Source organism: Chinchilla lanigera, unplaced genomic scaffold (genome assembly GCF_000276665.1).
Source record: "Chinchilla lanigera isolate Chin_1 unplaced genomic scaffold, ChiLan1.0 scaffold00071, whole genome shotgun sequence".
Classification (NCBI taxonomy): Eukaryota; Metazoa; Chordata; class Mammalia; order Rodentia; family Chinchillidae; genus Chinchilla; species Chinchilla lanigera.
In genome coordinates, this window is record NW_004955472.1 from 1,842,208 (window position 1) to 1,857,423 (window position 15,216).

Consider the following 15,216-nt stretch of genomic DNA (forward strand, 5'->3'; position numbering starts at 1 on the left):
TTTTTGGTTTTTCTCCGGTACCGGGAACCGAACTCACGACCTTGCACTTGCCAGGCAGGTGCTTTTGCCGCTGAGCTAAGTCCCCAGCCCCTGTTTTTGTTTTTGAGACAGGGCCTCACTATGTAGTTCAGGCTGACCTTAACTCTTTTATGTAGCCCAAGCTGGCCTGGAACTCACAGCAATTCTCTTGCCTCAGCCTCCTGAGTGCTGGGATTACAGGCATACACCACCATGCCCAGCTATATGTATTATCTTTCTTAGTCCTTATAACTAACCTTTGAGAGTCCCACTTTATAGATAAGAAATTGAGGCTTTAGGCTAGGCATGGTGGCATAGGCATAGGTCTATAGTCTCAGCACTCTGGGAGGCTGAGGCAGTAGGATCCCATATTTTAGGTCCAAATGAGCAATTTAGTGACTCAGTGAGGCTCTGTCTCAAAATTTAAAAAATTTTTCAAAGGGCTAGGGGTATAGCTAAGTGTGAAGATCCTGGGTTCAGTCTCATAAACACACACACACTCTCTCACACTCTCTCTCTCTCTCCCTCTCCTTCTCTCTCTCTTTCTCTCTCCTTCCTTCCCTCTCTCTCTTTCTCTCTCTCTCTCTCTCCCTTTCTCTCTTCCTCTCTCTCTCAGCCTCTCTCTCTGTCTCTCTCTCTCCCTCTCCCTTTCTCTCTCTCTCTCTCTCTCTCTCTCTCTCTCTCTCTCTCTCTCTCTCTCTCTCACACACACACACACACACACACACACTGTAGGGCTGGCATGTGAGCTCATCTGATTTCACTTAGCTGCTACATTTTCGTTGTATGTCATTTAGAAAAATTTGATAATCTTTGATACTCACAAACCACTTCACTGTTACTCCTCAGAGCTTAGCTGCTTTATTCCAGTCTGTGAAGGCATGGTGATAGCAGGCAGTTACTGAAGCTGAGAAAGCAGAAACCCTCCACCTTCACTAAAAGTCATTCAGCCAGGAAAGATCACCTCCGCATGTTAGGGTTCTGAGACTCATCGGTACATAATGGTGGATGAGATGCAGTGGAAAGACAAGTTCAGCTCTCTGCAATAAGCCAGTCATGCTGGTGCGCCAGCACTCCACTTGAGAAGCTGAGGTAGGGAGAGCTCGAGTTCAAGGCCACCGTGGGATAGTGAGTTAAAGACCAGCCTGTGCCACGTAGGGAGACCTTGCCAGGCGTGGTCTTGAGACCTCTCTGAGCTCACACAAGGACTCGGCAGAAGTCAAATAATTCTTCACATGTGGAAGAGGATATCTGGCTTCTTTCTCTTCCTGCCTGGCCTTTTTCTTGCAATGTGACCCTGGATAAGTCGCTTAGCTTCTGTGTGTTACCTTCCTTGTCAAGCATGTCCCATACAGATGCAGAGGTCGGAGTTATGACCTTTCCTGTCTTCACTGGGTTTGTGAAGTACCTAGAACTCTGGAAGGAATTGTACCAAGAGTGCATTAACTCTGGTAGGTCTTACTTTGCCAGTAAGGAGAAAAGAAGAAATGTGTGAAAAAGGAATAATGCAATTCTAAAATGATCTTTTGTTATTGCAGCCCAGCCTCCTTAAGCATGGAAACGGGCAGGGAGAGGCCGAGCAGCCAGGCTTCGGCCGGGTTTTCATTTGTTTGCTTGTTTGCTTTCCCAACACTTGCCACATCCAACATAAAGAATTACACTCTAACTCTCCAGATTTCTTACTGTCACGCAACCCATGCAGGTGGTAATCAAGCTTTATAAATTAGCAACTGGCTCTCTTCCCAGCCCTTGCCCCTTTCTCTCTCCGTTCTCACTCTAGCTCTCTCGCTGTATTTTCTGTAGTGTTAGGGATTGAAACCAGATCTTGTTCATACTAGGCAAGTGCTCTGCGGCCAAGGTACATCCCAACTCTAGTAGGTTCTTCTTTTTACAAAAGAATCATCATGTCATCTCTTTAAATTTTTAGCAAGCGATTTACAAAATGAGTGCATTTAAATGTGGTTCTGAAATTTTGTTTTTTGTATGTTTTTGGTTTGTTTGTTTTTGAGACAGGGTCTTGCCGTGTACTTCAGGCTGGCTTTGCACTCACTATGTAGCCCAGGCTGGCCTTGAACTTGCAGTAATACTCCTGCCTCAGCCTCCCGAGAGCTGGGATTATAGGCATGAACCACCACATCCAGCTGAAATTTGATTTAAAATTTCATATACAATATTTAGAAACATAACTGTTGCTTAGACCATGGGAAAACTTAATTTTTAATTAGTAAAAATTTTTATTTTTATTTTTTACTGTCTGTATATGTTTTAAATCTTTTAAAATTTTAATGTAATGCAGGTAGATATTAATAAAAATATCAAAATACTGCTTTATTCTATGAAAACAAAACAAAATTTCATAACAAAATAATTAGAGAATAATAATGGTTAGTATAATGTATATTATGATCTTAAAAGAATGGCCAAGGGATGTCAGGGATATAGCTCAGCAGCACAGCGCCTGCCTGGCAAGCACAAGGTCCTGAGTTTGATTCCCAGTACCAAAAAAAAAAAAAGAATGGCCAAAATGTTACTCAGTCTACAAGTCATAAAAAAGACTCTCTTACAGGGAAACAAAGGACAATACTTTCTTTTCAGTGAACAAAAAATAACTGCTAGTATAAAAGAAACAAATTAGCATTTATCTTAAAACACTTTTGAAACAACATACTGGATATTTGGGGAGCTATTTGAACTTCTCCCTACTTTCCTATCATCTATTGTGATATATCTGGTTTTTGAGTTTCTCGTATAAGAGAAACCATATAATATTTAAGCTTGTGTGTCTAACTTACTTCACTTAACGTTATGTTCTCAAGTTCCATCCATTTGCCTATGAATACTTCATTTATCTTTCTTTATCGCAGAGTAGTACTCTGCTGTGTATAAATACATTTTTTTATCCACTCATCTGTTGACTGGCATATATTCTGTTTCCAAATCTAGCTATATATATTTTTAATTAAAACTTTTATCTAGTTAAAATGCACATAAAGTTTAGCTCTTTAACTTTTTGTTTGTTTAGTTGTTTGTTTGTTTTAACTTTTTTTTTTTTTTGGCTTTTTGAGACAGGGTCTTACTATGCAGTTCAGGCTGGCCTTAAGCTCACTTTGTAGCCCAGGCTGGTCTCGAACTCATAATCATCCTCCTGCCTCAGCCTCCCAAGTGCTGGGATTACAGGTGTGTACCACCCCCCCTGGTTGTTTTGTTTGTTTGTTTGTTTTGTTGGAGACAGGGTCTCACTATGTAGTTCAGGCTAGCCTGGAATTCACAACGATCCTCCTGCCTTAGCTTCTCAAGTACCGGGATTATAGACGTGTGCCACCACACCTGGCTCTTTAACCATTTTTAAGTGTACAGGTCTGTAGTATTAAGTACATTCACACTGTTGTACAATCATGAGCACTATCCATCTCCAGAATTTTTCCCATCTTTCTGAACTATAACTCTATAGTCATTAAATAATAATTCCACTCCTCTCCAAACCCTGGTGACCACCGTTTTACTTCTGTCTGTGAATCTTACTTCTCCCAGAACCTATTTAAGTAAAATCATAGCATTTGTCTTCGTGTGGCTGGCTTGTTTCACTCAGCCTAATGTCTTAAACCTTTATCTCTGTTGTAGCATGTGTCAAAATTTCCTTCTTTTTAAAGGCTAAATAATATTCCATCATATTCATATACCACCTGTTTTTTATCCATTCATCCATCAGTAGACATTTGAGTTGCTTCTCCTTTTAGCTGCTATAACAGGTATACAGATGAGTGTTTGTCTTTTGGGTGTATACTGAGAGAGAGAATCACTAGATCATGTTGGTGATTCTGTTTTTAATTTTTTAGGAACTTGCATTGTGATTCTCATAGTACTGGTACCACTCTACGTTTCTTATCAGCAATGTGCAGGCGGTCCAATTTTGCCTCACCTTATACTGATGGATATATGCCATCCTACTGAGTGTGAACCGATTTCTCCTTGTGTTTATTTTTATTTCATTTTTTTTAAAAAAGGCGTTGTATGATCTGAAGAGAAACCAGAGTATGATGATTTCATTTTTTAGTAGCTAGAAATATTGAGTATTTTTCATGTGCTTATTGGCTGTTATTATAACTTTTTTTTAATAAATGAATGTTCGGGGCTGGGGATTTAGCTCAGCAGCAAAACACCTGCCTGGCAAGCACAAGGTCGTGAGTTCGATTCCTGGTACCAGAAGAAAAACAAACAAAAAAAGAAATGAATGTTCAAATCCTTTGCCCATTATGTTTTCCTTTTTGAGACAGGAATCTCACTGTGTTACCCAAGTTTGTTCTGAACTCCAGGGTTCAAGCAGTCCTTTAGAGCTGGGGCTACAGGTTCATATCAGGCTTTCTTTGTCTGTGTTTAAATTAGGTTGTTAAATAAATAAGTTTGATTGGTTGGTTGGTTTGTATATATTATTGTAATGTATATATATAAACAAAGTAGAGGACAGAAAAAAGCAGTGCTCACTCAGAGGTGTGTTGGGATGGGGAGCAGGAGAAGGGTGCCTCCGCCTCTGCGCATTGTGTGGGAGGTCTCGCAGGCCCCTCCCCGGGCGCCAGGCTTGGGACTGTCCAGACTGTCCTGACTGTCCAGACTGCCTCGCTGCCTGTGCTGTCCCCAGTCTCTCGTTTCTGTGTCCTTTCCCTGCCAGCTCCCACAGATCTGCTGCTGTTTTCCCCACAAGTTTTTATTTTCCAGGTATCTCAATTCAAGGTCCCAGAGAGGCTCTGTTACCTGCTCTCCTTCAAAGAGCTCCTAATTAGTTAAATTTTTATTTTTTTAGTTAAATTTTTTTAAAGGCACCTGACCCTACTTGTTATTTTGAGGTCTATTGTCAAAGCTTGGCTTTTTCAACTTCTGGACGCTTTAATTTGGACGCTGTGGCTGTGTTCAATATAATTTAAATTCTGAAGAATTTGAGAAAAAAATAAGATAGGACTTCTTGCCCTTCATTCACTGCACAATAAACGAATTTACCACAAATGCCCCACAGTGTCGTAGAAAGCACGTGGGCTTTGGAGTCAAACGTAATGGACCTGGGGTTTGGCTCTATCATACAACAGCTATTTGACTGTGAGGAAACCAACCTTTAAGTTTGTTCTTCAGAGGAACCCGAAATAATAGCCATCCCTACATTAGGCTGTTGTGAGACTCCTATCAAATAACGTTCTTAAAGATTTTTAGTTTTGGTTTGTTTTGGGGGGTTGTTGAGACAGGGTCGAGCTATGTAGCCCAGGCTGGCCTTGAACTCACAGCAAGCCTCCTGAGTGCTGGGGTTACAGCGTGTTCCACCACATCTGGCTAGTTTTTTGCTTTTTTGGTAGTCAACACTCCTCTGCCTGTCCCAAATCAGGACAGCATGTTCATTTCTTGGTAGTGTTTTCAGTGGCTAAAGGCCAGTCCTGAGGCTTTACCATCCCTCTTCTGTTCTGTTGGGGTTAGAGGGTCCCAGTTACTCTTTAACCCCACTTGGGGGTAGGGGAGGAGCTGCCTTAAGGGGATTCGTGAGCTTTGGGATAATGGGAGAACTCAGCACTTCCCTATTCCTGCACAGCAGCCCAGGCCTCCTCCAGGCCCGTTTCCTGGTAGAACAGGTGGATGTGATCAGTCATTCTGTGGTGAATGTTTCTGTCCTCTACTTCACATACAGTTCTAAGATCGATGAGTATTACAAAATCTTGCTTTGGAGCCAAGTTATATCCTGGGGATTTTAGTTAGGCTAAATCCATCAAACATACTAAAAAGAGTATATGAGATCGAGAAGTAAATTAGCCCTTGAGCTATTGAATGTTCTCCCACAAGATTAGTATTCCAGGGGCTGGGGATTTAGCTCAGCGGCACACTGCCTGCCTGGCAAGCGCAAGGTCGTGAGTTTGAGTCCCAGTACCGGGGGGGGGGGGGGGGACCTAAAGATTAGTATTCCATATTTTCACTGCTGTTGGGCACTTACTCTGTGATTTAGTATTTGGGCAGTTTTCCACCTGGACAGAAAAATGGCAGCGTGCTGACAAAATTATAAATCTGGTCTCTACTGCTTACTTAGCCAACTCTTTGGAGCCACGGGCCTTGTTCATCCCTCAGGGAGGTCATCCTGTGGGCTTTATTTTCAGGTGATCCTGAAGGGCAGCAAGGAGCGCAGCACCGGGGCCACCGGGGTTAACGCGGATTCCTCCCGCTCCCACGCCATCATTCAGATTCAGATCAAAGACCCAGCCAGGAGGACCTTCGGCAGGTGAGCTGGAAGTGTGCGGGGGCTGCATTGTCCGCTTTCCTCAGTGTGACTTTGAAATACTTGTGATCAACAACAGGACCTTGCCATCACGGGGTCTGCATTGTGCGGACGCAGAGCAGAGTTGTTAGCCGTGAAATAAATCATTGTAATAAAGTGCCATCAGTTGATTAACCGTGAAGTAATGACCTATTGTTGGTCAGCCCTAAGTTATTAAAAGGGACATTGATTGCTTCTAACACGAAACACAGTATCAGCAGAGAAACAGCAGGGAATGCATCTCAGAGAGGGTACAGGCCATAAAGGAGTTGGAGGATTAATCCATTCTTGAAAGAAACACAGGCGATTGGATATGTTCATTGCTTCTCCGGTGCTGTCTTAGCAACTCTCCGCCACGCTGATGGATGAGCCCGTCTCGGCTCTGACTGATGAGTCTGCTTTATTTTCCCTCTCTCTCTCTCTTTCTCTCTTCCCTTCTTTCTCTCTTCCCTTCTTTCTTCCTGGAAAGCCCTACAGAAGTTTCTGTTGAATCATCTAAGAGGTCACCCAGGTGACCTGCGTGTGGTCACTGAGCGCGGGGAGAGCGCTTTATTAATCCCAGTCATACGTTCTTACAGAGGGTTAGAGCTGACGGCAGCGTGTGAGTGAACAGTGGCCGGCCACCAGGCAGATCAGAAATTTAGGATGTTTTTGGAAAATCGACATGAATGTCTTTTCTTTCCCAAGGATGGTCTAGTGTGAATTTCTTCCTGAGGTCACAAAATGTCTACTGGTGTAAAAATAAAGCCTTGAGGAAGTAATTCGGCTGTCTTTTCTCTAGGATCTCTTTCATTGACTTGGCTGGCAGTGAAAGAGCAGCAGATGCCCGGGATTCAGATAGACAGACGAAGATGGAAGGTGCAGAAATAAACCAGAGTCTTCTGGCTGTAAGTTGCTCAAAATCTAAAAACCTTTCTTGAGAGATTTTGCCCCTGACATGCATCCAGAGTAGGCAGGGTGGGGTGGAATCTGTAGAGCAGCAGGCTTGCCGACATACCATTATATATCTCAAAGGTAAAGATACTTTTTTTTAACATATCGCTAATACCATTAGCATACATATCTTTTATCTGATATTATAATTTCTCCTGAGTTCACTTAACTGTCTTTTTATAGTTGAATTGTTCAAATCAAGGTACAAATAATATTCCATATCACTTCCTCCATTTTTTTTCCCCTATTATCATTGTATTTTTTTAAAAAAAATTGGATTATTTGCCCTGTAAGCTTTGCCACATTTCCAGATGTGACTTGCTGCCTGCCTCCCGCATGTTCATGTATAACATGTTTTTTGTCCTGTATGTTTCCTGTAAAAAATACTGCTGTGCAGCGTAGCTAGTCTGAACCGAGACATGCTGTAAGGATAAAACATGCCCTGGATTTTAAAGACTTTATTACCCAAAAGAACCATGCAGAATAGCTCATTGGTATTTGTTCATATTCATTACATGCCAAAGTAATAATTTGGGTACAGTGAGCTAGATAAAATATATAATTATCATTCATTCCACTTGCCATCAGCCATTTGTCCAAGGAGCCCTGAAATCACTATGTTGTTAGCATTTACTGTAAGCTAACAATAAATTCTCTTTCCCCAACCTTTTAGATTAGGATTCTCAGGTAAGGGGAGTTGAATACACTGGCCAGGGTCTATGCCATCTAAGCAAAATTCTTTGATTCTGATATCTTAGAATCTGGCCCGTAAATCAGCTGTGAAACGTGGGGGCAGCTGGGCGTGCGCACACACCTGCAACCCACCGCCACTGCGAGAAGCTCAGACAGGAAATTACAAGCTCAAGCCCAAATGGGGCAGCTTGGTGACTTAGTAAGACCGTATCTCAGAAAAAAAGCAAGCAAGCCTGAGGGTGTAACTCAGCATGAAGGCCGCTAGTTCAGTCCTGGAATGAGGGGTGGGTGGAGAGGAACCTATAAGGATCTACTTAGAAGTCCTGCAGCTCCGGGGACTTCGCTTTATCTGTAGCATGGAGAGGGGCCTGGAAATAGACCTTCTAGGACACAACCGAAGTCTTGTGTTTTGGGAGGTGTACCAGGGAGCCCTTTGTTTCTCTCCTGGATATTTCCCCTCGCTCCTTCTTAGGGTTTAGTAACACTTGTTGACCATTTCCATTGTAATTCTGATTTCAGCAGGGCTGAAAAGGACCCAAGACCCCTCACAGTATTCAGCTACACCTAGATTAGCGTGTGTAAGGGACAAGTGTAACTCGGGGCAGGGGCTGGGTACCTCTTCGTCCCTTTGGGAGAGTCTTTCTAGTGCCGTTGGGTTGATTTTTAATAAAGGAAAATGCTGCCTTACGCCATTCTGTACCCTGTACCTTCCTGGATAAAAGTGGGGCAGCAAGGGGCCTCTTTGACTGCGCTCAGCGCAGCCACCGCCACCCTCAGGGCTGACCTCTTGTTCTGGGGACGGCGCACTGATACTGCGGAGGCATTGCATCCTTTTCTTCCCTCCCTTGCTGTTCATTCACTGCCTTTAGCCTAGGTGCCCGACTCAGAAATAGCAGGTCTCTCCCGTCACCCTGCGTTTCTGATGGGCAGTGGCCTCTAAAGGCCGTGCGTCCAGGTCCCCCCGGCCCCAGCCCCAGCCCATTCACTGAGCAGCCACGCCCTAGCTGTTAGGCCACACTTCCCACCTCGGAGAATGAGGCGTAAACTTAGCTGATTTCTCGGTGCCGTCTCTGACTCTGGAATTCCTCCTGCCCCGCTGAGGCAGTTTACACCTGAGTCTGCACTGGCGTGTGCACCGGTGGATGTCGTGCGGGAGGGCCAGGAGCAGGGGAAGAAGCTGAGATACTCTACTTGAGCGTGTCCACAGTTGGAATGCTGGTAAGAAAAGAAAGGGAGGAAGCAGGCCGGCGTAGGAAGCAGGTGCTCGGGCTCTGCGGTTCAGGGCGACCCAAGTGTCACAGCCTCGACGGGGGGAGGCTGCAGCTCGGCAGCACCGGACGGCGTTTCCTAGTTTACTTGGTTTTACTCGTGAAAGGAAAATCTAGGGCATTTTGACTTCCTTTCGGGGAGTTTCCTGGGTGTGGTTTACTTAAGAGAAACAAGTTCCTGTGGATGTAGCATCTATCTGTTACTTGCTTTATGTGTGATATTTGATTCTCCCATGTGCAGCTGAAGGAATGCATCCGAGCACTGGACCAGGAGCACACCCACACTCCCTTCCGGCAGAGCAAGCTAACGCAGGTAACATCAAATGTGAGCCTTTATGAGCTAAGTTAAACCTCTCCTTAAAAAAGAAGAGTGAACCTTGAGCTGCTCTGTTTTATTCATTCTCCTTCTTCCATTCCTTTGTTCATTCAGTAGCGGCAGCTCTGCTCTTCTGCTCACCACCTTCCTGTTTATTTCCAGGTAAAGAAACCTTACTGCCAGGTGTGCTGGCACCTCCCCACAGTCCCATTACTCTGGAGGCTGAGACAGGAGGACCCCTTGAGCCTGTAAATTTGAGACCAGCCTGAACAGCATAGCAAGCCCATCCCAAACAAAAAAAAAAAAGAACAAAAAACAAAAACAAACAAAAAAGCCCCAAAACTGTATTAGCAAGGCCCAGTGGTGCAGGCCTACAACCTCAGCGAGGGAGGTTACAATAGGAGGATCACAAGTGCAGATCCCACCTAGGCAACTTACCAAGACCTGTGTCCAAAAAAATCCCCATTCCCTACTCTCCAGCCGCTCTTCCCCTCTCCATTTACCAAAAAAAAAAAAAGTGTTTAAAAAGGGGCTAGGAGCCAGGCATGGTGGCACATGCCTATAATCCCAGCACTGGGGAAACTGAGGCAGGAGGACTGCTGTTCAAGGGTAGCCTGAACTACATAGTGAGACCCTGTCTCAAAAAAAAAAGGAAGGATAAACCCAGAAAAATTATGCAAGTATTAACTGATTATTTTGAGTGGTGGAAATATAGGTATTTTATTTCTTCTGCTTCTTTTTATTTTTTTATTTTTCTATTTTTAGGTCTTTTGAGACAGGATCTCGCTATATAGTTTAGGCTGACCTTAAACTCACTACGTACCCTAGACTGGCCCCGAACTTGCAGCGATCCTCTCACCTCAGCCTCGCAAGTGCTGGGATCACAAGTGTGCACCACCACACCTCGCCTGCCTTCTGTCTGTCCTGAAAATGTCTGGGAAACAGCAGTAGGTATTAAATCAGCCGTCTGTAGTGGCCGCTGAAGTCTGTGTAGGTGCACACATCTGTGAAGACAATTATGTCCTGTGGGTTCCTTTCAGCACCGTGTCCTGTGTACAGTGTGGGACAGTGATGCAGAAGGAGGCCCAGAGGGGATCTCAGAGGACTGGGGTAGAACCTACGGTAACGCTGCTCCATAATTGTCAGAACTGGTGGTCTGTGGGTTAAATCTGCTCAAGCCAGGGACCCAGAAACGTGGCTGGTTAGTTCTGATTCTGACGCTGACCTAATTATTTCCAAAACAAGTCATGCCCAGAAAAATGTGTCCCTATTTAATTAGAGAACAGTTATTCCAGCAATACATAGAAGTGTAGAGAAAAGGTTAAAGTTACCTTAAAATTCTACCGCACCCCAGTGGGGACCCTGCCGCATTTCAGTGAACTTCCCCGCCCACACCCGCACATGGATCCACTTACAGTCGTGGAGTCACGTGCCTTAGCACTCAGAGATATGTTTTAAATGTGTTCCCACCTACAGATGTACATACTCATTTTAGTGGTTATATTGTGTTCAATTTATCACTAGTTTGTTTGATTTATAGACTCCTAGATTGCTTCTAAAACTTATTGTTATGAATAACATCTGGTACATCCTTTTGCCTTTTAATCAAATGAGCAGTTATCTCCTTGGGATAAAGTCAAAGCCGGGTGTGGTGGCGAACACCTAGAATCCCAGTACCTGAGAGCTGAGGCAGGAGGATCATTGCAAGGTCAAGGCCAGCCTGAACTACACAGTGAGACTGCCTCAAAAAACCAGGGCTGGGGATTTGGCCAGTGTGAAAGCCCTGGGTTCCATCCCCAGTAACAAAATTTACAAAAAGAAAAAGGAGAAAGCCCTAGAAGGGTGACTGCCAAACCGGTAATGCCCGTGCCCTGTCCCTGTTGTTGGGTACAATCAGGCTGCCCTCTGAAGGCTCAGCCCAGGCCGCGGGGTGTGATACAGCGGTGTAGTAGAGTGCTCACTTCTCTGGGCCTTTACTTGGACAGAGTGACTTCAGTCTTGTTAATCTTATGGATAAAAACAAATACTACTTTTGTGATGGTTTGTTTGCAGTTCTTTGATTAGTGAGGTGAGTACCTTTCTCTGTTTATTGGTCATTTGTGTTTTGAATTGTCTTTTTATGTACAGAGTGCGCTGTCCCTATTATGGCCCAGTGTTCTACTCATAATAGGTAGTCAAGGCTGGGCGTAGTGGCACATACCTATAATCACAGTACTCAGAAGGCTGAGGCAGGAGGATCTCCACAAGTTGGAGGGCAGCCTGGGCTACATAGTGAGCTCAAGGCCAGCCTGAACTACGTAGCAAGATCCTGTCTCAAAAAACAAAAAGCAACCAGTATGCCCTTTGTGAGTGGACTTCATTTGTTGACCTGCCTTCCGGTTTGGACAGGTTCTGAAGGACTCTTTCATTGGCAATGCCAAAACTTGCATGATCGCTAACATCTCACCGAGCCACGTGGCCACGGAGCACACTTTGAATACCTTGCGCTACGCTGACCGGTAAGTTGGCTCGTAGATGGCAGAGGGGTGTCTGTGTGTGTGTGTGCACCCATGTCTCACACCCACATGCATCCAGTGTTGAACTCCACAACCCTCTTCTTGGAGCAGATGGTGCTTTGAGGAGTCTTGCTTTTTGTCAGTCTTGTTTTTGCAAGAGTGAAAGAGACCTCTTGACTGCCCGGTCAGGCCTCCTTCTGGGGTGACTTCGGCATCTGCAGACGTCCTCTCATCCCCATGTTGTGTCCACGTGTGTCTCTTACAGTTGCTGAGATAGTGCCTGGATGGGGAGAGGCACTGCTGGGACCTAGTGAGTAGAGACCAGGGCTGCTGCTGAACCCCGGCAGTGCACGGCGTGGCCCCTCCGAGCATTACGTGGGGCACGGTGTCAGCTGTGCTGAGTGGAGCAGTCCTAGGAATGAGCAGGTCGTTTCTCCCTTAGTAGAACTTGCACAGTCCTGCTTGCTTCTGGAGGTTTCACTTCCTGCAGTACCCGGCAGGTTTCAGGGAGCTCATTTTCCCAGAGGAGCCTGACGGGTGGTTTGTAGGAAAGAGGCCTTTGTGGAATTGCAGGTGAGGGCAGAAATGAACTCCCGAGTCGGGCCTTCCTCAGGAAGCGTGGATGACCTCACACGAACATGGTGCCGTTGTGAGATTCATTTCCCGTCTGTCCCTCGTACAGAGCTGTGGCCATTTCCAGAACTTCTAATCGTGAATGTTGGCTGTCTGCTTACCTCCTCAGAGAAGTTACTGGTTTTTTTAGTTCAAGTACAGAGGGATAGTTCATGCTGAAATAGAATATGCTCTGTCCCTCTTGTTTTCTCCCTCATAAACTCCCAGTCCTTACAGTGTTTTTGCTGGTTTCTGTTTCCCTGAAAGCTATAGAACAGGACTTACAGAACATACAAGAGTACACATTTAACATTCAGTGGTTATTTACAGGGTCAAAGAGCTAAAGAAAGGCATTAAGTGCTGCACTTCAGCTTCCAGCCGAAATCGGGTGTCTGGAAATACCTCTCCAAAGAGGGTCCAGAGCTGTCCTGTAGCCCTGCCCGGGGACAAGTGTTCTCCAAAAAAAGTCAAGCTGGGGTTTCAGCGGGCATTCGCAGGGACACCGGGCTCCACGCGGGGGAAGGCCCACCCTCTGGCCAGCCACCCACCCAACGTTCCTTGTGCTTCCACGCCGCAAGTCCCTGGTAGGAAGGGCAGCTCCGGAAGGAGTCCTCCTCAAGAGTGGGCCGTGCAGACTAGCCCTGTCAAAGACACCGTGCACTCTGGACTTCTGACCAAAAGAGGGGCAGAAGAATGGGCACCGCTGTGCTCCGAGAGAAGCCATGTGGCCAACAGGACTGCGCTTGCGTGGGCACGCAGGGCCCTAGGCCCGGCAGAAGGCCCGGCCCGTGGTAAGCTGCCCAGCAAGGGCAGGAAGGTGCAGACGGTGCAGCCGGTACAGAAGCAGCCTGTGTCGCGCGCTGAGCTCTCCTCTGGCAGCAGCCACCGCTCAGCCGCGGGCAGCCGGGGCAGCGAGGCAGGCGCACCTGCCAGGCCTGCCGCCGATGCTTGGACAGGCATCCCTCCGCAGCAGAGGGAAAGGGAGGAGCATTTGCGTTTCTATCACCAACAGTTCCAGCAGCCTCCTCTCCTCCAGCAGAAGTTAAAGTACCAGCCACTGGAAAGGTTCTTATGCCAGTACCGGGCCCCAGCGAGTCAGCTCCAGGACGACGCGCCTCCCTCCCAGGCCTGCTCCGACAGCCCGGACGGAGCTCAAGCCGAGGACCTGGACGACAGTGACTTCAGTGAAGATTCCTTTTCACATGCCTCCAGCCAAAGGGCAGCAAAGCAGAGGAGCGCCCTGGAGAAGGGTGAGAGCTCGTTCTTCCTACATCAGGACGGGGAGCAGAGTCCGGCAGGGCCGGCGGCAGGAAGGCGGCACGGTCTGCTTTTCCACTCCAGGACAGGTGGAGACGAGAAAGCTCTAACTGAAAGCTGGGTGTGCTCCGGGGACGCCCCAGGCCGTAGGAGACCAGCGTTCAGTCATCGCCACAGCCCGGGTAAGCTGCGCCTGGACTGGAGCCGGGAGGAGAACGGCGCCGCCTCAGAGCCGCCTTCCTGCGCACGGCCCGATCTTGTGTACGCCCAGAAAAGAAGTGGTCCAGCTGCGGACCTCAGACAGGACGCCTCCGGAAGTGAGGTTCCTGGGGAGCCTGAGGGCAGCTTGCCATCCCTGGAAGATGGTTCCTCTTTATCCCACATTGTAGTTCCTGGGTCCGCAGACCAGGGAGACACAGGTACCGCACAACTGAGAGAAGTCGGCGAAAAGAGCCCAAGCCAGGTGACCAGAACCGCAGCAGAGAATAACCCTGTCCAAGGAGAAGGCTCCAGCGGGCAGTCCAGCACCTGCTCCGAGTGTGCTTCCGGACACATGGCTCCCCTCACCGTATCCCTGCTCGCGACTCCGGACGGGGACAGCCGGTCTCTGGAGCAGCCCACCCGGGACGGGGCCGTGCGCAGCCCAGGGGTGGAGGGCACGGGGGCGCCGGCTGCGGGCCACACGGCGTCACCTGGCCGCCACGAGGCAGCCTCGCGGGCCGGGCCCCTGTGGCTCTCTTCGTCTCCCCCTGACGACAGGCCAGGCGGCGCTCTTCCCGCTTTGTCCCCGTCCCCCATCCGTTGTCATCCACCTGACAAGCTGCCCGGTAGGGAGGCCGAGCAGAGACGGGCCTGCCCGAGCAGGGAGCCTGTGCTCCTCTCCCCGGAGCTTGTGGGCGCGGAGCAGTGTGATGCCGATGCTGACGAGCCGGGGCTGGATGGCTGCTGGGGCGCCCCTGGGGAGCCCTCCTCCGCCCCACGAACTGGGCCATGCCACTCTGGATCTGCAGTTGCCCTGCCAGCAGGAAGTTGTGACGCGGCTGACGAGCCCTGGGGCCAGGACAGGACATATCCTGGGGGGCTCTGTTGGCGGGAGCTCGGTTTACCCACAGACCCCATGAGGTTGTCTTGCGACGGTGAAGACGTCATGTGGCTCAAGCGCAGGCCACGCTCCAGGTGCTTAGTATCGCCAGACTCTGCCCTGGTTCCCGGCTACTCCCCCAGGACTGCGGGGACACTGTGTCAGCCCGCCCTGCAGCAAGCACAGTAAGTGGGACTTCCTCCCTAAGACGCGCGCTGCACGGCCGGCCATGGCGGTGCACACCTGCCATCCCATCACTC

The 15,216-nt window shown here is 47.8% G+C and overlaps 1 protein-coding gene across 11 annotated transcripts in view; it reads left to right on the forward strand.

Annotated features, from left to right (window-relative positions):
* Positions 1-15,216, forward strand: part of Kif24 (kinesin family member 24) — a 93,676-nt gene that overhangs the window by 67,358 nt on the left and 11,102 nt on the right. For all 11 annotated transcript variants that reach the window (XR_001237083.1, XR_001237085.1, XR_001237084.1 and 8 more), the window contains 5 exons: positions 6,144-6,265; positions 7,083-7,188; positions 9,437-9,508; positions 11,900-12,009; positions 12,949-15,141. Coding sequence is in view for 8 of the 11 variants with exons in the window: in XM_005401086.2 (XP_005401143.1) it covers positions 6,144-6,265; positions 7,083-7,188; positions 9,437-9,508; positions 11,900-12,009; positions 12,949-15,141 (2,603 nt within the window). In the remaining 3 variants the exon portion in view is untranslated. The remainder of the gene's footprint in view (positions 1-6,143; positions 6,266-7,082; positions 7,189-9,436; positions 9,509-11,899; positions 12,010-12,948; positions 15,142-15,216) is intronic.